General features: G+C 38.7%; 2 protein-coding genes across 3 annotated transcripts; one reads left to right on the top strand and one right to left on the bottom strand.

Annotated features, from left to right (window-relative positions):
• Window positions 1-483: 483 nt before the first annotated feature.
• LOC139451283 (protein FAM221B-like) lies at window positions 484-12,989 on the bottom strand. Of its 2 annotated transcripts, XM_071232960.1 has the most exons (9): window positions 12,967-12,989; window positions 11,873-11,958; window positions 10,144-10,312; window positions 9,127-9,267; window positions 7,545-7,655; window positions 5,835-6,038; window positions 5,434-5,553; window positions 3,091-3,306; window positions 484-1,246 (listed from the first exon to the last, which is right to left on the bottom strand). In XM_071232960.1, the coding sequence occupies exons 2-8, from the start codon at window positions 11,903-11,905 to the stop codon at window positions 3,104-3,106; spliced, it is 981 nt and encodes a 326-aa protein (XP_071089061.1). In that variant the 5' UTR covers window positions 11,906-11,958; window positions 12,967-12,989; the 3' UTR covers window positions 484-1,246; window positions 3,091-3,103. The 2 variants fall into 2 exon arrangements, with proteins under 2 accessions (XP_071089061.1, XP_071089055.1); XM_071232954.1 differs by having other exon boundaries at window positions 484-3,306; window positions 11,873-12,048.
• A 176-nt stretch (window positions 12,990-13,165) lies between these two features.
• On the top strand, window positions 13,166-24,146 carry LOC139451549 (eukaryotic translation initiation factor 3 subunit J-like). Its single transcript, XM_071232968.1, has 9 exons — window positions 13,166-13,187; window positions 13,281-13,369; window positions 15,778-15,832; window positions 17,442-17,536; window positions 18,132-18,234; window positions 18,860-18,960; window positions 20,053-20,110; window positions 21,091-21,164; window positions 22,759-24,146. Exons 1-9 carry the CDS (start codon window positions 13,172-13,174, stop codon window positions 22,879-22,881), a joined length of 714 nt encoding a protein of 237 aa, XP_071089069.1. The 5' UTR covers window positions 13,166-13,171; the 3' UTR covers window positions 22,882-24,146.
• The last annotated feature ends 92 nt before the right edge of the window (window positions 24,147-24,238 follow it).

Below are 24,238 nucleotides of genomic sequence, written 5' to 3'. Positions count from 1 at the left end.
TTGTCCAGCTAATGTGATACCCTGGTTATAAAACAGTGGAGAGTTCACAGGTGAGAGACTTGATAGGGTTTCTACAGTCACAATCAGAATGGATAGTGCACATGTCCATATGTCTGTATACAGTTCTTCCTTAGCGACTGAACATTTCATATGTTGCTGCTGGCACCCAATCAGCCCCCAGCCGGAGACCCTTGTATTGCACGTTTAGGTTTATTGCCCCCTTCTGCAGACAGAGGAACGGTGAAGAGACATGGAAGTCTGTGTCTAAAGGAATGTTTGTCTTTGTCTTATTTGTGTCTTGTCTAAAAGATTAAATGTAACAAGAAGTTTTTTCTTTTGCTTCTTTGCTGGAAATAGTTGCTTCTCTGTCCTCCAAGCTCAAGGTCAAACTTCAATAAGTCTATAATACAAATCATAAAGCAACAAACACACGATGATCCTTGATGTTTATTTCATCAAAGGACAAGGACTTGATTTGTGATAAAACATCTTGGTGGTTTCAGCAGTGCACATACAAATCAAATAAATCAACTGTACACCAATACGTTAACAAGTATAAAATATATCACAGTTTTCTGCTGCAGTGTTACCATGGTCAGCGGACGTATTTATGACACACATGCGCTGGAGGGACAATCAGAACATGGAATGAGTGACTGACTTCATATACTTTCAAACCTTTCCACCATCTCAATTTGTTTTCTTATTTTATACACGACCTACCCTGATAAACTTCAACAGAAAATGACACCAAATGCTGTTACACATACTCAATTTTGATGCCCTTCTTCATATTCAAATGCCTGGACATAATCAATATTCTAAAAACCCACATTTCAAAAATAATATTCTCAGTTCTTGTTATAGTTATCAATGGTTCTTTTTGAAATGAAAATTATCATTCGTAACAGTTTCATCTCAACAATCCTTAAACAAAAAATAAAATTTGCATGACGTAACTTCTCTTTTCCAAATACACCCCCTTTCAACCCTGTGGATCAGAATGTCCAGCATTTGGAGGGTACCTAGATACTTGTTATCTTGGTTACAACACAAACAGACAATACATAGATAAAATACTATTAGTACTCGTCAAAAAATCCAGCTGATTGGCCAGTCACCATCTTGTAAAAACCCACACAGGTTGGTTGGGCGGCATGCACGGCCATCACAACATCAGTGTTTCATATGACGTCGTATGCTTGTCACATCAAAATTGACCCTGTTTAGCTCCATTCTTCCATGACTAAATAAAACAAGAACTTTTTGGTGTTAGAAAAAACATTGAGTGAAGCGGCATGGGTTGAGTCCAGTATTTTGAGAGGGTGGTCGATCTGAAATTACGGAATCACCGACAACTGCCTTTAAACAAGATATGGGGCTCTATATGCTCAAGCAGTTGGTTTACACCGTAATACTTCACTAGAACTTATGACAGGCACTGAAAGCATCTAGCAAGGCAACTTCATAGACTAACATGAGGTTGGCACCCCTAAAGAAAACTAAGCAAGCCTGGCAAAGGTTTCATTCTACACAGTACATCACTTTTATGACATCATATCAGTCACTGTGATGTAAATATATGTCAGAGTCATATATATAGAAAAGCGCCAAATAGCAAGCTCTCTGTTGTCCTCAAAACTTGAAATACATTCTCTTGTTGATTTCTATTATGTATTCTGCACATATGTATTCTCCCACATCTTTTGTATATTGTAGTAACTTAACTTTGCAACATTTTGTTAACCATAATTCTACATATGCTTATTAAAATATGTCTACCGACAATGACTGTAAAAGAAGTACTGTTCTAAAAATATGAGCTTTGTGGTGATGCGTCCATCAAATCAGCTGTTTCAAACAGAATGGGTTTATTTGGCCTTGTTTGGGCAAGGTTATTTCTACAGTCTTATGATCCACTGGATCCCAGGCTCTGTGGATTCCCTAATAGTCTGGTGGACTTCCATAGCGACAGGAAACATTGACAGCATTGAGATCAAAGAAAGACATTCTGCTGAACAAAAAACGTTCTTGTTTAAAATATCAGAAAACAACATTCCTGACTACAAGACCATTAATCAGGACAAGAACTGGAACAAGGCGCAACAAAATACAAAAGTCATAAATAGGGGAATAATATCTCTTGCTATATGCCCATATGTATACTGGCAGAGATAAATATCTACTAGTGTATATAAATATGTGTACTAGTACAGTGTACAAAATAAACGCCTGCCTGTAGGCCCGTGGCAAATAGATCTCGTGTCGGACCCGTAGACTCAAACTTGTATGGGTCCTTATGGCCTACAGTACATATACATGTTGATTATCACAATAAGCTGCAGTTTCCTAAATGAGAGTTTAGTCAAGGCCCTCAGCTTCTAAAGTCTGTGAGTCCTGATGGCAGCCTGGAATCTTGTCTTATTTCGGACACTGGTATAGATAAACATCTAAAATATGGAATGTGTTATAGAAGCACGACTGACTGAGTATGGTTTTACGCCACTTTTAGCAATATCCCAGCAATATCATGGCGGGGGACACCAGAAATGGGCTTCTCACATTGTACCCATGTCAGGAATCGAATCCGGATCTTCGGCGTGACAAGCGAACGCTTTAACCACTAGGCTACCCGACCGCCCCTATAGAAGTTTGAGTACTAGAATGTCATGTAAAGCTATACATACTAACATTTCATTAACAAGGCACATCTAATCCTTAAATATGTATACGAATAATGTTCTCAAACTACATGTGCAGTTACAGAATTTCATTGGTGTGATAACTTCAAAACAGACCCAACACTGAGGAAAACAATGCAGTAATGAAGTAGTTAGTTACTGTAAGTTTTCAAATTAATATTTGAATATTTCTTCTTGGAATAACTTAACTATTGCACTAAACAGAACCAATGTATATGTTTATATAAAGATCAAGCTATGTTTATATAGTAAATATTTGAGACAGTGTATTAAGAGCAAGCAACTAGATTGCACTAAGTCAACACCGATAGAGGTTATTTTGATTATGACTTGAAAAACAGCACATTTCTAATATATCTCATATTCCAGAACATTACTGTTAACTCACACTCAGCCCAGATTTAATCATAAACTGGCTTAAATCCGCCACTTTTCCCACCCCCACCAAAGTTGACAGCAGCCTCATTCCCCACCGGTCGTCGGGTCTGTGGGATGGAGCCTTCCCCTTGTGTGAGGGCAAGGTAACGACTGTCGTCATGCTCTTCACCGGTCAGAGTTATATTGCGCAGGTTCGGCATCTCCGCAAATGGCAGATACATCTCTCCTAGATACAAAGGAAATCATTTTCTGATGAGATATGTCTACACTGAACAGAAAAATCAAATTCTAACAAAACGCCATGACATAAGCTCACTTCAACTTTCATGTTTACTCAAACTGATACAATGTCATGCATCTCATCCACCTATTGGCCATCCCTTTTGATATCATGCATCTCACCCACCTATTGGCAATCCCTTCTGATATCATGCAACTAACTCACCTATTGGCCATCCCTTCTATCATAAATATCACCCACCTATTGGCCATCCCTTCTATCATAAATCTCACCCACCTATTGGCTATCCCTTCTGATATCATGCATCTCACCCACCTATTGGCCATCCCTTCTATCATAAATATCACCCACCTATTGGCCATCCCTTCTATCATAAATCTCACCCACATATTGGCCATCCCTTCTATCATAAATCTCACCCACATATTGGCCATCCCTTCTGATATCAGGCATCTAACTCACCTATTGGCCATCCCTTCTATCATGCATCTCACCCACCTATTGGCCATCCCTTCTGATATCATGCATCGCACCAACCTATTGGCTATTCCTTCTATCATGCATCTCACCCACCTATTGGCCATCCCTTCTGATATCATGCAACTAACTCACCTATTGGCCATCCCTTTTGATATCATGCATCTCACCCACCTATTGGCTATCCCTTCTGATACCATGCATCTCACCCACCTATTGGCTATCCCTTCTGATATTATGCATCTCACCCACCTATTGGCCATCCCTTCTATCATGCATCCCACCCACCTATTGGCTATCCCTTCTGATATCATGCATCTCACCCACATATTGGCCATCCCTTCTGATATCATGCATCTCACCCACCTATTGGCCATCCCTTCTGATATCATGCATCTCACCCACCTATTGGCTATCCCTTCTGATATCATGCATCTCACCCACCTATTGGCCATCCCTTCTATTATGCATCACAGCCACCTATTGGCCATCCCTTCTCTCCTAGCGTCATGCATCTCACCCACCTATTGGCTATCCCTTTTGACATCATGCATCTCACCCACCTATTGGCTATCCCTTCTGATATCATGCATCTCACCCACCTATTGGCCATCCCTTCTGATATCATGCATCTCACCCACCTATTGGCCATCCCTTCTGATATCATGCATCTCACCCACCTATTGGCTATCCCTTCTGATATCATGCATCTCACCCACCTATTGGCTATCCCTTCTGATATCATGCATCTCACCCACCTATTGGCCATCCCTTCTGATATCATGCATCTCACCCACCTATTGGCTATCCCTTCTGATATCATGCATCTCACCCACCTATTGGCCATCCCTTCTATTATGCATCACAGCCACCTATTGGCCATCCCTTCTCTCCTAGCGTCATGCATCTCACCCACCTATTGGCCATCCCTTTTGACATCATGCATCTCACCCACCTATTGGCTATCCCTTCTGATATCATGCATCTCACCCACCTATTGGCCATCCCTTCTGATATCATGCATCTCACCCACCTATTGGCCATCCCTTCTGATATCATGCATCTCACCCACCTATTGGCTATCCCTTCTGATATCATGCATCTCACCCACCTATTGGCTATCCCTTCTGATATCATGCATCTCACCCACCTATTGGCCATCCCTTCTGATATCATGCATCTCACCCACCTATTGGCTATCCCTTCTGATATCATGCATCTCACCCACCTATTGGCCATCCCTTCTATTATGCATCACAGCCACCTATTGGCCATCCCTTCTCTCCTAGCGTCATGCATCTCACCCACCTATTGGCCATCCCTTCTGATATCATGCATCTCACCCACCTGTTGGCCATCCCTTCTGTTGTCATGCATCTCACCCACCTATTGGCCATCCCTTCTGTCATGCATCTCACCCACCTATTGGCCATCTCTTCTTTCCTAGTGTCTGCATCTTACCCACCTACAGTAAACTACGGTTATAACGAACTCAAAGGGACCACTAATTGTAGTTCGTAATAACCGTGGTTCGTTACAAGCATATGTACAACATAATAACAACAAAAGTTTGTTATAAACATAGTTTACTGTATTGGCAAATCCTTCTCTCCTAGTGTCATGCATCTCACCCACCTATTGGCAAACCCTTCTCTCTTCGCATATCTTCTGTCTCGAAGAATGTTTCATGATTTTCCCAATGCTTATCACAGGCTGCACATAAAAAGTTTGAAAAGAATCCACCACAGGAACATCCTGAAATGAGAAAGAAAATCACACCTTACCCCTAAATGAAAGGGTATAAAATCAAGCTACATTTTCACCATACCAGCAAAAGTTGTCTAAGGGACAGATCATTTGGTCATGAAAGAAATGTCTTTCAAAATGGTCTTTCAAAATGTTCCGGGGTGGTGGGGTAGCCTCTAGTGGTTACAACCATACTCATTCTGTCAATCTTGTATGTCCCACTACTCACACACACAACACCTTATGACAAATAATACACATTTGTGTGTGACCACGTGATGCCTCCTCACCTCTGTTCTTGCACCTGTGGAGGCCGTTAGGGTCGTGCTCCTCATGGGTGTGCTTACATTTACACTTACACCGCCAGGTTGTCACGTCAAAGTCTCTACGCCGCTGGAACCAGAATTCTCCGATGTCCTCTGGGCGAGATGGAACCCATGCGAAAGCCTTACACGGACAGCCTGACTGTTTACATGGAACCCGCACACTGTGACCTGCAGAACAGCACATTTCTCACAGTAACTTACACAACAAGTGCTCAACCATGGGTGGCAATGAACCCCAATGCTCCTAGGCATTAGGCAGTCTTAGTTTTTCGTCTCAAGTTGATCTTAACATAACTATTAAGCTCAAATTATTTAAAAGGCTTTCAAATCCACCCATTTCCCTCCAAGAATGTATAGCATCACATTCTGGATTTGAGATAAATGAAATTCTGGTTTCATGAAACATTCTCAGTGTATTTTATTAATAAGGTATTGCTGTATTTTAGGGTATTATCATCTGCAGAAGCCTGAGGTAAGTACATGACACAGGAGGGCAGCTGAACTGACCGAGGTGAATGCTTGGCTATAGACAATTGAACAAAGGAGGGGTGATGCTTGTGCTTGCAGGATAAGTTTTAAAAATTTATCCTCACTGGCCAAGAAACACGTCATCAACAATGGATTACGTTAATAACATGAAGTTGTGGGACGTCATTCCAACTTGGCCTTCGAGGACGGAGACCATTGGGAGTTTTCTGGACAGAGGCATTGTGAATGATGGCGCATTGAGTGATATTGGTAACTGCATTGGTGTTTGATGTCTGCCAAAAGGAGAAGGACTTTTGCACTGTGACGTAGCATTTGCTTCAGCCTCCATTTGCAGTCTATTACATGTTTTCTTATCTTTTTATTTGTCTGCAACATCGCACTCAGCAATATTCCAGCTATATGACCCCAGTCTGTAAATAATCGAGTCTGAACCAGACAATCCAGTGATTGACATCATGAGCATCGATCTACGCATTTGGGATACGATGACATGCATCAACCAGGTCAGTGAGCTTGACCACCCAATCCCGTTAATCACCTCTTATGACAAGCATAGTTGCCCCTGCTTTTTAACTGACCATTGTTTTCTCCTAAATATATACCAGGTACTTCGTCAACCCATGTATCATCCTGGGTTGTGATGTACTTCATTAATCACACACAGACTCAGACGCCATGTTGGATTATGTTTGTATGTAAATGTAGCAGGGCGTGGTGTCATCCCATAGATGACATCCTTACCTTGTCAGCTTGCTGACGGGGGTTAACCTCTTTGGTCATGTGGACAAGGTGTCCGACCTCGGATCAGAAGGTCCGTGGTTCGAATCCCATCACGGGACTCGGAAATTTTATGGCCGATACATAAATTAGTTATAAGACACCATTTGACAGCATGATTGATAATGGCCCGCACTGTGCCTGATCCTCTCCATACTGAGTCCTAACGGTTGGATAATCAAAGAAGAGAAGTACCTCTGCGTCTCTCCCTGTCTGCTATGCTCAACATCGTTACAAATTTAGCACCAAACTGTATGTTTAACCAACAGCAGGTGCTCATAATTTGTATTTGTATTATTTCCTATATCCTGCCCCCTCTCTGAAGCTGCCCGTGGATGAGAAACACTTCACATAACATGGCTGGCCTCATGTTAGCAGTAGTGGATCTGGAGGGGTGGTCGTTCCTACCTGTGTATTTGGCATGTTCCCCAAGCAGATGCCCACAGAAACATTTGGACATCTTGTTGATTCGTTGACAGTCATGCTGGAACTCCGGGCATCGCCAGCCAATATAGATACCTATATGTCACTATTTTTAATTAGAATACAGTATTTATCAACAGAATACAGTATTTATCAACAGAATGCAGTATTTATCAACAGAATACGGTATTTTTAATGAGAACACATTTTTTTCATAAGACTACATACATATTGAGCATATAACAACCAACCAGGTAATCTTTTTCAATGAGTCCTTCCTTCACTACCCCGCTAACCTGCTAGCCGGTCTAACCTTAAACTGACAGTGCATGTGGTCTGGTCAGTATGCTTGATATGTGTTACTGTAACTTGTGACAGTGAACATAACATCTGTTGCTAGTCATAACGTTATTTAAGAAAAAGTAAGTTATTATTAGAATACCAACCTGGCAGTAAAAATACATGTACCGTATTCGCTGTATTTATCAGCCCATTCAAATCATTGTCCCTTGATCAACTTCTAGACCCATCTGTAAGTAATCCTAACAGGACCAACTAAGAACAAGCGTTTACTTGACAGTCTGTATTTTCTTGTTTATACTTCACATTTCTTACTGAAATAAAGTTTTGTAGAAGAGAGTGTATATTATGTATTTTTTTCTAATAGCAAAAATATTTAAACCAGACAGTTAAATGTACTATTTTGATCTCAGTTAGTTTTCTCTCACTCAATCTCTGACCTCAAACTGACCTTGTGACTGGTTTAAATAAGTGACTGCTCTTGTTAACTTCTAAGTGCCCCGGGCATTTAGTAGAGTGAAAACATAATGTCAGAGCAGTCATCACAGTTTTCCTATTTTACTGAGGCAGGTACTGTTTGTGTATTGCGTGTTTGTTTGTTTGTTGTTTAACTGCACACTTTGCAGTGTTCCAGCCATATGATGGTGGCTGGTAACTATTCTAGTCTGTACCAGACAATCCAGGCATCATGTCATGGACAACACTCCTCGCAGTCAGGCTCCCAAGCCACCCAATCAACCAAGTGACCAAGTCACTGAGCCTGACCACCGAGCAGCCTCTTACGAACAGCATTGGTTACTTGGGGCGTTTTGCTTGTTTGTTGTTTAACGCTGCATTCAGCAATATTCCGGCTATATGACGGTGGTCTGTAAATAGTTGATTCTGGACAAGAAAATCCGGTGATTGACATCATAAGCATCAACCCAGCTTTTGGGATACAATGACATGCATCAACCAAGTCAGTGAGCCTGACCACCCAATGCCGTAAGTCGCCTCTTACGACAAGCATAGTCGCCTTTTACTGCAAGCATGGATTGCTGAAGACCTTTTCTGCCCTGTATCTTCACGGGTCACTTGGGACGTATTAACCCAGACTCACAACGGGGTAAGTAAAGTACTGACAATGTTGAAGCTACAGGAATGTACATGACACGTTCCATCTGTTCTCTCTCTCAAGGATGTGTAAAATGAGACCTGGGTTACTTCAGCATAAAGACATCAGGCAGCAGATTAGAGTTGACAGTTATTGAACACGAAACTTGTGTACCTGTTTTCTGAGCCTCCACTGCAGCCTCAGTTTCTGGGTCAAACAACTTCTTCAGTCGAGGGGCAAAGTCATCATTCATAGCGCGGGCAAATGACACAACATCGTAGTTTTTGGCTGGTTCGATTTTCCTCATGGTATAACCTACATGTAAATGGAAAGAATAAAATGCTATTTAGCTATTTAGTCTCCCAGAAAATATATTGAATATATCATTAGACACAATACCTACTGACCTAGGTACTGAAGCTCACCTCTATGAGATAATTAAATGAGACAAAAGTTGTTACAACATTACACTCTTACATATTATACTAAAACTGGTGATTAAGTTAATAAAGCGTTTTCTTTTTCTGAGATGATAAAGCTGAACACTGAGTTGAAGTGGAATGATAAAAATACACTAGTTATTAAAACAAAATTTATCTAAAATATTAAATCACAGCATCTGTAAATAATCAAGTCTGGAGAAGATATAGAGAAGTCAAAATCCCTTAGCATAGATGTGTTGGTAAGCTAATGTAAGAAGTATCCAAGTTTGATCTTGCATTATGATACAGAAACATTACTTTATCATTTTACACAATAACTGCATAAATCTAGATGATTTTGAAAATCAGCAGTTTGTGTATATTTTACCTTTTTTATCAGGGGAAATTGTAAGAGAAATTAGCAAATGCTCAGATAAAATATAAAATGAATGAATGAATGAATGAATGAATGAATGAATGAATGAATGAATGAATGAATAATATTGTTGCTTGAATCACAAAGTTTGTGAATTGTGTGAAACAACATTAATTATCTACAATGAGAAATATCCCGAAACAAAGAATGTTGAACTATAGTAAAGCGTAGATATTGAATGCGAGCTCATCCTCCGCCCATACCTGCACCTTCACTAAATACTGCCTCCCACACCTCTCACTTTGTATTGAAGTCACCTCTATCTTTATATAATATATATATACACTGGATAATTGAGAATTAACTAACAGAATATACTGATATCAATCTCACCTTCTGGTACCAGCATACCATCTTGTTTCGTCATTTTCATTGGTGCCATAGCTTGACTCCCTCTAGGTACCACAGCCTTAGACTTAGAGGTAGGGGCTGGTTTGCCCTGCCCATCTCCGGTGGCCCCGCCTTTCTTGGCCCCAGCAGGGGCTGGTGAGCCACCAGATTTCTGGAGACATGTCAAAACCATTCTTCATCAGCTATGGAGCAAGGGTTAATTCTACTGCACTTTATCAAATTTGTGAATATATTTCTGGGTTTCTTTTCGCTGCAATGTCACGTAAACACATGTTTAAATAATTCAGCATTTATTGTCAATCATGAAATTAATTAGCCACCAAATTAATGGGAGTAACCTTGTCTGTGCAGTGAACCTGGGGTGACAATAGTCTCCAGTTTGTCCAGATGTGTCACTTTATAAATGCAAGTACCAGAAAATTGCATTTTTTAAGATGTATAATATGTGTGATATTACTCAGCAAAGTTAGAACTAAACACTAGCCATCTAATACTACTAATTCCGGTGGGCTAGTACAAATTTCCAAATTTCCCCTTTGTTTTAACATTACAAAGTTTTTTTATCTTTACTTGGGCCAGGAAAAACTTTTGAGTTCAGTTCTAACTGGTGATGGATATTTGTCTGACTTTCGTATTGCTGCTTATTACAATAAAGATTCATGTATTGCGAGATGTACCACAATATATTGCAAGTGTTCTTTCATCTGTAATGTGTTTTGAAGCTGAATAAAAAAACTTTACTCTGCACATTTTTGACAACTTCGTAATTGTCCATGATTTTGTTCGATGTTGCTATGGTCACTACACATGTGTAAAAGACACATAATATACAGGAAGCTGGTCGCTAATAGTTTCGCTTCTTTAGTCGCAGGAATCAGTTGCTAATATCTGAATTTCATCATTTTGATTCTACTTGTCACTTATGTAAACTTGCCAACAAGGTCACCATTGATTTGAACATAAGGCGAACTGGGTTCAAATCTATCAATATGTGTTAACGTTATTGTCAGGATATCAATTTGAATCATTGTTATCAAACTTGAAACTTGACAAAAGGAAGAGAATATATGGATGTCAACTTCTTTATTATGAGGAACACAACGTTTCATCAGATGAAGGAGTAAGCATATACTCCAAAACGTTGTGTTCCTCATAATAAATAAGTTGACATCCATATATTCTCTTCCTTATTTGTAACTCTTCTACCATCTCCAAAGTTCATAAGAATAATAATAAGAATTTACTGACAAGAATTCAGTGATGGGAGATATCCAACCATGGATGTCACAATGAACTTCAAGTCTTTGTAAAAGCTGTTCTAATCTGCCATTTCATCTAACAACTTTCCAGAGTTTAATCCAATTACCCAGCCTTATAAACTACCTTACTATTGCACCAACCAACATCTACCTCTATATATATTACATCCTAGTGTTATCACTATATAATATTGTCAGTACTCAACATGTTGTCTATACACAATGTTCCATGAATACACGTAGTCTAAATGTGGTGTAGTAGTGATGCGTGTTTTTTCCAAAATACACAATCTGGAGACTAGTAAAACAAGGTCTACAGAAGTACTCCGGACTTCTCTTAAAAAGGAATTTCTAAGTCAATGAAGGGGATGCAGAGCAGTTAAGTATTGATGAAGAGTATAATAAATATGCAACTTATTAGTATACATATTGATGGTGAAAAATAAGCTTACTGATTTGGGTATTCCTCCTGTGTTTTTCTTCATCTTGCCTCTGAGAAACTTCAACGATTGTCGAAAAGTGTTTGTTACATGGATGACTGAAAAAAGTAGAAACTTTTTTCAGATTTGTGTACCCCTCGGCATGCTCAGGGGAGAAACTACCTTTGTCTGATTTCTAAGAACTGTCTCTGTAACAAAATGCAAATGGCAATAAAACCATCCTTAATTTAGCAGCCACTGAATAAGGAAGAAATCTTTTAAAAACAGATATATTCAGTTTCTAAATAGTTTGAATAGTGTTGCTACCCTTACTGGTTTTCAGACTATCCACTCAATCTGTGTCTGTAACAATCCAACAATAGAGCTGCCATGTTTTCTGGTTTATTTTGACAATGAAATCACAACATTGGTTGACAAGACACAAAAAGTGAAATTGTAAATGTAGCGATGAGAACCAGTGAAAGGTAATTTAACACCATTCACAAAAATAATACATTTAGAATAACCTGGTTTACAGATCAACTAACCAATGCCAAATGTACACAATATTATATTACCTATATTTGGAGCAAATCAGAAAATGACAAAATATTTTAACTACAAATTGCAAGACAATATACAACTATATAGATACCAATTTCCTGGGTTTTTTTTTCATTTACCAGTCTGTCACCTGAGGAGTTCCACATCCAGTGGTTATGTTGTGTATGTCTCTTTACCATTTGAAACTATGAATAATAATTGAGTATGAGCAAAATAAACCAGTGGTTGATTTTATAAGCAATATACAACGCTGTTGGGGTATGACAACGCTCAATCAGTCTACTGCCCATGACGAGTTTTGTCATAGTATAAAACCAAGAATCAAAATCATACTTATATACAAAATATTTTATGTTTTGTGTATTTATTGATCGTTTTAGTGACGGGAAGGCTTTTTAGGGACGAATTTGATTATTCGATGTAAAGATCACTTTATATAGTAAGGCAATAGGGTTTTTTTAAAAAGAAACTGAACATGGAGACTAGGCCTATATCCTAGATTTACAATGCATTGTGTTCGTTTAGCCTAACCAACACGGACTCGTTCACTGTTTTTAGCGCACCTGCTCATCCTATAGGCTAGCCGCCATCTTTAAACAAATTCCGTTGCTATGATTTTCTTCTTTTTCGTGAAACCCTGGCGAATATGAATGTATTCTGACACGGTTTTCGTTACATTAAAAATATTCTCATTGTCTAATGTAGTTTTCATTTGTATTTATTTTTTTCAAAGTATCGCGAGATTCAGCGAGATTACAGACAGCCAACATGTCGGACGAGTGGGGTGAGCATGTGTTTCTAGAACATATTTTAGACAAACTAGTGAATCACTTCTGGTTCTTATTATGGCAATCGAATAAATTATTTCTGTTTACAGACGCAGATGATTTTGAGCCTCCGAGTTTCAACCCTAAGGGTGTTGTCTCTGACAAATGGGAAGGGGAAGACGAAGACCAAGACGTCAAAGTGAGAAACGCCGATTACATCTACCATATTTCGATCCAAAACCAGCTATGCGTCACTGACTATTTGTTGTGTAGCGAACACCATTCAAAAGAATAGTACCAGATCCTGTATAACTTTTTCTAAGATGTTTTTTTGTTAAATCTAGATGTTTTATCAAATTTTATCCACGAGTTATCAGTTTTCACGCATACAGAGATAATATACCAAGGCTGAAGGGGTCGTTGTCGGCACAGGTATGCTACAGATATGTACCCCAGCTGCGTTTGTATATACAGAAATGTACTCTGGCTAAAATCAGAATACAGAGAGGTACCTTCGGATGAGTCCATTATGTTCCAGGCCATATTGCGCAATGCGCTTGACTTGTTCCTTGAATGCCTATGTATATGACACGTCCTGAATGCCAAACCGCAGTAAAATTCAGCATGGGACAACGCATTGTATATTTTTTTCTCGTGACATGTAAAGGGTTGAAAAACTGATTAAAGTCAATTCACAAAACCCTCACATGTAAATCTTTTAATCTCACGCAGTCTTACATGAAAGTGCCGCTTGGTCTTGTGCGGAAGTGATCAGTCTCCAGCTAACCCCCAAGGTCCCCCGGTATATATGGTAGCTGGCGCTTGTGTCTGAACGACCAACATCAACACATTATTTGAAACTTTTCATTTCATGTTTACCCTTAAAGTTATGTTGCCTCAATTCCTATGATGAATGTGTAGTAAGTACATAGAATCATTGCTTACTGTTACTATAGCAGATAATTTAAAAATGACATCTTGTGGATTACATCACTATTCGCACAATTCTGGAATTTGAGATAGCCCAAGCATGAAAAAGAAATAAAGTACAATAACTATCATTTATGTTAATTTAGATGGAATCATGGAAAAATGAATAGTTCGAAAATAAAAAAGAATGAACTAATGATACATGTCCAAATTTCTGACTAATATTCTTATTGTATTCATTATCACGACATAACATTTACAAAAAATGTTTCTAAAAAATAACTTGGACATGTACTAAAGTGAAACAGCCTGAACACTTAAAACTACAAAAGTAATTCACAGTGAACACGTGGTAAAAAATATTTTAAAAAATAATCTTGATAATGTACATTGCTCTGTATTTTCCTTTACGAAAAACGAAATGTGACAGGCATGGACATGGGTATAAGTTACACATTTTTTTAATACAGTTTATTTTTGTCTTATGTGCTCATGCTATAGTGAATACACAGTAGAAATAAAAATAGTGAACAAAATAACCTAAGAAATATTTCTGTTTCTCTATATTTTCACATTATTGGCACTCAATCACCGACTGCCTAACAGTGACATCATCACTTTGTGTATATGCACACAATAACCAGAGATTAAATGGTGCACAAAATAAGATAACTCGAGGAAAACTGTCCTCATGAAAAAAGAAAGGTGCCACCGATTATTATATTGCCCAATTTTTGGCAGATGTTAAGGACTGCCCTCCAGATCACATACATGTATTACTATAGAAACATACACATGATATAGGGAAATCATTCACTGCTTGATCAGTTTTATCATAAGATTATCATGATCATTATTACAACTTTAACTTCATTATCAACATGATCAAATTATTTGAGCAAGGGCAGTATCACACATGGTTGACTACTGTCATTACTGTTTGATGAACTTGTGTAAACAATCTGACCACAATTGAAACGGTTCTTGCTGAGAAGCACTAAATCTAGCTCTTTATTACATTGTTTATGTAACTGATTAGGAGCTTAGTTACGTATGCCATTGTTTCCGCCATGTGCAGTAAACTTCACATGACAATGACAATAAACTCTTATATTATGATCATGAAAATAATGTCCAGATAGAAATGTGTCACTCTATTAATGCACTCAAAATTTGGCATTAATTGCATATTTCAATACATTTCATAACAGTGATTAACTTGTTTCACTTTGCAATATATCATAAGTTCTGTTGAATTGATAGCAAAACTAGAAAAGATATTTCTTTCTATCTGAAACCCTATGGTTTATGATACAGCCATGTCATTCATAAAATAAATAATAGAATCAATGCAACAAGTTTCATGACTGAGGGTATCCTTTGTTTGTTGATAGTATAGATAACATGACTGTTAGCATGGCAGTAGATATTTTGGACATTCACTTGGTTTGAGTTCATTGGAGTAAGAACTGTCATAGAGGACCTACGTGTATGAATGTGAGGGCTTGCAATCAGAAAATCTCTCCAATAAATACCTTTAAGAGGTGTGGGCAACACGGTGAACATAACGAGAAATTTAATCAATACATTGTTGCTGTAGGGTAACAAAGAGGGCTCTAATCCTGTTTTGTGGACGTGAACAGTATTGATCTTAAGTTACCTACATTTACATTTCAGGATAACTGGGAAGACAGTGAGGAGGAGAAAGAGAGAAACAAAAGTGAAGGCACAGGTAACAGAAACATGTTTACTTGTCCAAGTGTATTCTAATAAGCTAGCTAGAGGACGATACCCAGTGCTAGGCGAGTTCTTGTGAATAAAATTGGGTGGGTCTGTGCAGTCAAACCATTTTTTGCCTTAAACATTGTGTGCATAGACAGCAGTGCAAAATTAAGCAAGACAGTCAAGGGGTCCTTTTTACATGTTTCATAACTGTATTGTTAATAGTTTAAGAATTGGGTGTTGCTGTTCAAATTCTATAGCAGCATACAGAGAAGGCTGAAGGGTTCTGAGCCTAAGTATGATGGACTGTTGATGGAGTTGGTTGCTAATTATTTTTCAACATGTTCCCCTCCAAGGTCCACACACTTCTGCCAGCGATGCTGGAGTTTCTGTATCCCACTGGTGTAGACATGGTAGAAGGCTTCAGCCTGGTGGTGTATATCTGGTCCTCCCCAGCAGAAATGCTGTCATCATTATTTGCATAATGCTTGCCAGACAGTTCTATTTTCAAGTTTGGGTAAGAGGTGGAAATCTAATGGTGCGAGATCTGGTGAATACAGATGATTTTCATTGAGTTCAAAGCCATGATTATGCACTGTCAAAGGCCTTCCTGATCTTTGATCATCTTCGAGGCAATCTTTTCCACCTCTACACAGTGGCAAAGGAAGGGAGGATCATCCCCTAAAGTTGACACCATGTCTGCATGGATGTCTGTTGGAGTTAGCGCTTTAGTTGGAGATTCTTCATGACAGCATGGTAGTCAATTTTGGCCATTTTCACCAACAGAAAATACCTAGTAACTTTGATCCATGCGGAAATATGCTGCCTGGTTGTTTATTTGGTTCAAATTCAACCCTTGCTTGTCGTAAGAGGCGACTAACAGGATCGGGTGATCAGGCTCGCTGACTTGGTTGATGCATGTCATTGTATTGCAATTGCGTGGATCAGTGCTCATGATGCCAATCACTGGATTGTCTGGTCCAGACTTGATTATTTACAGACCACCGTCATATAGCTTAAATATTGCTGAGTGAGGCGTTAAACCACAAACAAACAAACCTGTTGTGTGTTTTCTATACATCCTTCATAGTTAGGCTCACTTCTTACCTCAGTGTCCCCCTTTAAGTTGAACACTTAACGTGGTAGATGAAATATTCAGCATTGGAGTCAGGATTACGGATCGGTACATTGATTGTTATCCATAATTACTTGAGAGTGGCTTGGTAATGTTGTAAACAAAGTTTGCTAAAATCATAAAAAGATGTCCTGTAAAATTAGCCTCTAGCAAAATAGGGTGGTGGGGTAGCCTAGTAGTAAAAGTGTTAGCTCATTATGACGAAGGCCTGGGTTCAATTCCCAACATGGGTAAATTGTGTGAAGCCAATTTCTGGGTCCCCTGTCATGATAGTGCTGGAATATTGCTAAAAGCAGCGTAAAACCATACTTGTTCAGTCTAGCAAAATAACTGATAGTGTGAAAATCCTAGTGTATCTTGATCCTGAATGCAACAAAATTTTATCATTTGGCATCATGTATCTATTTTGAGCAGGATTGAGACTGAGAGGGTATTTCATATTTGATATATTTCATTCGTTTTGTCTTTTCTTTGTGGAATACAGAAGGTTCAGCTTACCAGCGGCCTAAGAAGAAACCACTTGCAGATAGGATAGCCGAGAAGGAAGCTAAACGTGTGCAGCAGTTGGAGGAGGAGAAGGTTTGTTTCATGTCATGAAACTGTCATTTCCACAGTACTCAGTTTCTTGTCTTGAGCCTTCAGAGTGACCTCCCTTAGTTGTTGTGGTTGCAAGCTCCCTCCCAGCGCTTGACACCTTTGTTACACTCCCAACAGGGAGCTGTGAGGTGCTTGTTTACAGTTGATGCACTGGGACGGGCGACCTCATAGAGGGAAGTAGGAGAGGTAACAGTTTCTAGAAGGCTGGCTATGCATAGATAAGAGCGAGACAGGGGAAATTCATTAACATCACAGATCGCACTGCTTACCAGACAAGACAAATGGTTAACCTGACTGATCATGGTTTGAGACATTGTGAAGATAATCCATAATTTGTCTGCACCATACCCATACTTATTGGTTTTATTTAATCTCCATGACGTGCATCACTTCAAACTTTCCTCCAACATTTAAATGTCATGCAGAGATTTACGTAATATGCTCTTCAAAGTGTTCAATACAGGTTTACAATCCAACTTACTCATATCTTATGTCATGGTAGGTTTCATTCTCCTATTCGTCTGACTAAATATATTTTTAGATAACTATGTGTTTGAATATATTTTGATGATTTCAGGCACGAAATAGAGAACCAACTGCTGAAGAAAAACTGAATGAAAAAATCCGATTAAGGAAGGTTCAAGAAGCATCTGATTTAAAAAATGCGCAAGAAATATTTGGTAAAGCTTGATCCTTTAGTATCAAGAATATATTATATGGTGCTAAGTTGTAAGAATAAAATGCATGCGAGTTCGAGAAGGTATCAGGTTTCAGGAGGCATCAGTTTCTAGAAGGCTGGCTGTACCTATATAGGAATGAGCAAGCATTATTCTAGATATCTTTCTATGACCTGACTTGCGACTTTACCCTATCGTATTACCTCTTGTGAATGTAAATGTGAAGATACAGGTTATTATTGGTTTTCGGCAACCCACGTTTGCTGTAAAAGGCGACTTTGCTTGTTGTTAGAGGCGACTAACGGGATCGGGTGGTCAGGCTCACTGACTTGATTGGTGCAAGTCATTGTATCCTAGTTGCGTGGATCAATGCTCATGATGTCAATCATTAGATTGTCTGATCCAGATTATTTACAGACTGCCGTCTAACAGCTGCAATATTGCTGAGAGCAACATTAAACAACAAACAAACAATAAAGTTAATCCTTTGTGTTGCAATTTGTCAATAATTAAATGGTCTTGTGTACCAATATCTGGGCTGACCTTTGCATCTCAAAAAAGAAATCACCTCGTAACACCTTTGATGTTTGAGAATGCTTGTACATAATTTATTGTGTTTATTCATTAGGTGTCAAGAATGCTAAATCAATAGAGTCCATGTATCCAGAAACAGAAGAAGAATTTAAGCAGTTTAAAGATGCATTAAAAACAAAAATTACAGAATTTGAGGTGAGTGTCTGTAAAGTATTTGAGATTTCTGGTTTGTTCTTCAGGAAGTTGCCTTAGAAGTATTAATCATGTTTCTTTTCTTTCTTTGTGTTGAATTTGTAAGTCGGCAGGCATTTAAAAAAGACATAGTGCTTTTCCAATTTAACTTTTCATATTTTTTAAGGGTCAGTGGACTAACTAGTTTAAATGTAACCTGTAACATTCAGCATAGAGTAGTTGTGATACAGTCATCAGCGCAATGTGTTAACTCAGTGTTTGACAAAGCCAGAGGTGAAAGGGAATCTATCTGGGGGCGGGAATTACCATGATTATTGAGACGTTGTTGTGATACTCCATGTACACTGTTCTTAGACTCCTGACCGATGAACATTTATTTGGGTGCTCATTTCATTGGTTATATTTAGTTTAATGAAACTGGACAGATGCAAACCGCATCAAGATAAGTGATTTGTTTACTTGTTAAAAAAACCTTCAACGTATCAGCAAAAATATTTTTTGCAATTGTCCATCGTTCATCATATGCATCTTCTCAGAAATCATTTTACCAATGAAGCTGAAAGCTAATCTTCATATGGACATTTGTCCTTCATTTGAAATTTGCGCTTTGACCATGTTCCTAAATTCTCTCAAAATGCATTTCCTTGCACAATATATATCAGCTCAGAAACCACTGGACTACTGAAGTTGAAACTTTTGTTCCCTCCTATGATATCATCTGAATTTGTTCAAGAGGTTCAAATCAGAATTTCAGCATGGCCACCACAGCAGCCATATTACAGAAAATGTTTATGGGCATTAACTTTATTCATATTTTCCAACAATCAGAATTTTAGTGTTAGTTGTAAGTCCTCATTATTTATGAAGAAAATACATGAATTTGAATGCTGACAGCAACTTGTTAACATATGTTGACTATTTAGCAAGGTGAGCTATAATGCTGTGGCTCTATTGTAATGATCAAAGTCAGTAATGATAAAGACTTATAATGGTTATGGTTTGATATGACACTATGAAATAATGATTGTTATCATTCTTACAAAGAAATCTCCAAAGAAGTAATATTTAATATTTATTCATTTCTTGTCTTTTCAGGCCAGCAGAATGTATCCTGGTTTTATAGAAAATTTGTTCCAAGAATTAGCAATTGGGTGTAAGTACACACAGTATTAGGGATTATACTTAATTATATTTGGTACAGTAAACATAACAGTGAACCCAAACTACAGATATACGGGGTTTGACGCAGTTGGTGTGGAACATTGATGAAAGGGGGGCACGGGTGGCCCAGTCGTCTAAGGCGTCGCGATTCGCTGTGCAGTTGCATTCCTTGGGCATGCCAGAAACCTATAATTGTGGGTTCGAATCCTGGTTCGCCCCAATTATGTTTCTAGGTTTGTCAGCACCATACCCGTGCTCTTGGGTTTCACCGGAGTGGTAAATGTCTGGGACCTGCATCACTTCAGGCTTTCCTCCCACGTTTAACTGACACACCGTGATATAACTGAAATACTGTTAAAAGCGGCGTTAAACCAAATTCACTCAATCACTCAAAATTGAGGAAAGTCTAAAAGGACTTGTTATCTTACATGAACCACTAGTCCGAAATGTGAGGTAGACAGTTGGATAGAACTCTTTGTGTCTACCACTAGATATCACTACCACAATACCCACACAGGGATTCTGGGTGAGACTAGGTCCCATGCATCCTATGCAGGTTGTAAGAGGCGACCAAATGCAATGGTGGTTAGACGTGTTGATTATGTGTCTTCGTACCCCAACAGTATGGATCGTAGCTCATAATCACTGGATTGTCTAGTCCCAGCGTGATTATTTACAGGCTGACGTCCAATATAGCTGGAATATTGTTGAGTGCAGGGTTAGACATGAAACAAACAACTCGAAGTACCAGTTAAGCTCTGCAGTTCACTCACATTGTTTTGACAAATGAATTGTCGGGCTACAAGGGTAAAATGGTACTTAAGCTTCCTCAGTGAAATCTGTTTTTACGTCATACACTCAACAGAAAAAGAATATGACAAGTTTGAAATCATCACAATAAACAGATAATATGAAACAAACGTTGTCACTGGTGCAGCAGCTGATGAAGGTCCTCCATTGCTTTTTTTCCAGTACAGCCAGAAGACTTGAAGAAAGTAGGAACAGCACTCACTGGTATTTACCATGAAAAAGAAAAACAACGGAAGGTATGTGACCAGCGAGTGACTTGTGTTGCCTCTGGGCTCTGTCGACATTGATCAATGGCTAAACGTAGTGCTTGGGTAGACCTCAGGTCCAATTGCTTTGCATGTCTTTGTTGTCAGAAAAAACAATACTGATTGCAATCATACAGAAGAAACACTCCCCCCTGTTGTACATTCTTATGACAGGGATCAATATTCAAACTTTTGCTGCAATATGTGTCAAATGAAATCCAGATCATAGTGCCTTTTGGGATTTTGAAAATTCATTATTGTTTTCTTCACTAAACTGAAGGTACCCATTGGCAATGAACCAAAAGTGGGCTAAAAGTAGCCAAATTCCATTTCGGAATTGCACCAGACCGGGATTATGTCATCTCCTGGTGACTTCCTGTCAGAACCTGATGATCATCCTTCAAATCACATGGGCCCTTATTAAGATTCTTGGTGTGTCACTACTATAACGGTACTTGTGGGTTTCATCAAAGTCATAGATGTGGCTTTTGTCTTCAGTGGTCATGGGGGGATAAAACTGAAATACTGCTCAAATCCTAATGGGATGATCCCGTGAAGATCCGGGGTAGAATAGGTCTTCAGCAACCCATGCTGCCGGAAAAGGTGAATATACATGTCGTAAGAGGCGACTAACACGATCGGGTGGTCAGGCTCACTGACTTGGTTGATGCATGTCATCATATCCCAATTGCGCAGATCGATGCTCATGATATCAATCACTGGATTGTCTGGTCCAGACTTGATTATTTACAGACCATCATCATAAAGCTGAAATATTGCTGAGTGCTGCTTTAAACAAACAAACAAACAAATAAACAACCAACCAAACTAATGGGATGTCATCATGCCTCACCTGCATGGAATGTTGGGAGTTGGTTTGTCTGGCTCTCTCGGACTATGTGTTACATGTGTCAGTATGGGCAAGCTGAATGGTCTGGTACATCTTTACACCAGTGAAATATGTTTGTGTTACAGTTAGATATACATTTTGCCTGCTTTCAATATCTTCAGTACAGAGTTAAGTGTGAACTAGGTCTATTATGATGTGACAAGCAACACCTCATTACTAAACTAGAAACTGTGATGTCAAGACCGGACATAGATGTGTTCATACCAAACTGTGATAGGCCACTCGAAGGACTCGAGGACCAGGTTTTTTTTACAAATAATGATGAAGCTTTGCTGTTGTAAGAAGCTCATTATTCCCTTCCATGAAGTGGAAGAGGGATATAGGAATGGGTGCTGTCCTTCCCTCCGTCACGTTTCGTTCCGGAGCAGAACTCAAACACCATATCTTAACCAAACTTGGAACATAGACAGGTCTACTGGTGAACTGGTGCCTTTTGATAGTTTGGGACTTTTTTTAAATTTATTTTTCGAGTTTCCATTGCAACAACTTTGACTTTGACTTTGACTGAAAATGGCAGTAGTGCTCCTTTCCCTAGAGATCTTGAAAACCATACAATATTTCTTGCCTTGCACACAACCTGACATGTTATATTGGCAGGGAATATGAGTATTTCATACTTGATGTTAATAAAACATTGCACAAAGAGATCTTCATATTACGATGTCCCTTTTTCAGGAAGCTGAAAGGAAGAAAAAGAAGAAGCAGAAAGCCATAGTGAAAGTGGAGAGGAAAGGTGATCTAGACTTGATAGGAGGTGTTGGGGAGTATGACTATGACGACGGAGAAGATTTTATGTAGTGCTTGCTACAGATATTGTGGATCTGTACATATGGACAAGGTGTTGCTGAAACGTACAAGCATCGTGCCTCCTGGACAGTTGTCCCAGCCTCATCGGTGTGCCAGACTTCCAAAGTAACGAAACCTTATGTCTTGTATTCAAGAGCAGGGCTAGAAGTCATCAGTACAGATTCTGTTGCTTTTGTTCTCACTATTTTCATATCTAAACATACATGCTCGCATGCTTGTTCATTGTCTTGGAATCTTGGAAACATGAGAATAAGCCTATGTCCACGGGATTACAGGGGATAATTCTCTGATATATGTGGCCATTTGGACCTAAACTTTCTATTGGACTGTATCTTACAGTATAAATTGGGCACCCTATGTAGCAATTCAAAATTTATTCCTCTTTCAGGGCTTGGTAAAAGTTCATAATTTTTTCCAAACTACATGATCAGTATCATCTTTAGCAGTTAACAGTGATCACAGGCCAGATTCTGGTCTCGAGAATTTTTCCGGTTTCAGATCTTTATTTGTTTTTTTTCCAACAGCATTTGATTGTTCAAAGAATGTATGATCATACCCTGTGTTCCTGTGAAGATACTTTGACATGCTTAAGTATACATTTATATGCATGAGGGATCGCATTTCAAATTTCATATTCACATGATTAAGACACATTTTAATAAAACAAAATACAAAAACTGATTGCATTTCATGTGAGATATTTTGTTGCAATAGGAATTGTGTAATCCAGATGACCAACACACATTGTGGCCGACTGAGGTGGAACCTTGACCCATGTACATGTCAATTTGAACATATGTAAATTACCTTGTCACAAGATTGGCTTACTGCTGCAATGGGGAGGACAAATTTGGCGTGTGGAAGTGATTTCTCTGTCATTTAAATAATGTATCTGCATGGAATTAATGGAAACTTCTTTCTGTGGTCCAATACATACAGGTTCTTTTCACCTTTTCTGGAATTTGGGTTTATCAGTGGTCTTCAGCTTTTGATTGTTCACAGAAGAAAATGAATGACATTGTTCGTGCAATGTTCTGTCATGCTCTGTGGGCCCACCAGTCTCCACTGGCATAATACATCACAACCCGTTTCTGGCTGCTTAAATACCTGCTTCATTATCCTTCTGATGAGTGAATTTTAACCTGGATTTTGTCAACCAATGTCAACTTAGTGCTAAATTTTTAATTACTCTCTGATGAACAATTAAAATTGACCTTATAAATATTTATGATGTAAATAAAGTCTTTTGGTAGAAACTATGGGTGTTGTTTGTATTGCCTTACATGTCATCCATTTTGAAAAATATCAATCTCAACAACATCTGAAAGACAAGAATATTATCATGAAA

Source organism: Haliotis cracherodii, unplaced genomic scaffold (assembly GCF_022045235.1).
Source record: "Haliotis cracherodii isolate W230 unplaced genomic scaffold, xgHalCrac1.p SCAF_1, whole genome shotgun sequence".
NCBI lineage: Eukaryota > Metazoa > Mollusca > Gastropoda > Lepetellida > Haliotidae > Haliotis > Haliotis cracherodii.
This window is presented reverse-complemented; position numbering and strand designations above follow the sequence as displayed.

Excerpts from the sequence above, each read along its gene's own strand:
- LOC139451283 (XM_071232954.1), bottom strand. The coding sequence starts at position 11,905 with ATGAAGAAAAACACAGGAGGAATACCCAAATCA. Across the intron at positions 9,268-10,143 it reads TGGTATGCTGGTACCAGAAG|GTTATACCATGAGGAAAATC; the intron begins GTGAGATTGATA and ends ATTTACATGTAG. Across the intron at positions 7,656-9,126 it reads AGTGGAGGCTCAGAAAACAG|GTATCTATATTGGCTGGCGA; the intron begins GTACACAAGTTT and ends AGTGACATATAG.
- LOC139451549 (XM_071232968.1), top strand. Across the intron at positions 13,370-15,777 it reads ACGAAGACCAAGACGTCAAA|GATAACTGGGAAGACAGTGA; the intron begins GTGAGAAACGCC and ends TTTACATTTCAG. Across the intron at positions 20,111-21,090 it reads CCAAGAATTAGCAATTGGGT|TACAGCCAGAAGACTTGAAG; the intron begins GTAAGTACACAC and ends CTTTTTTTCCAG.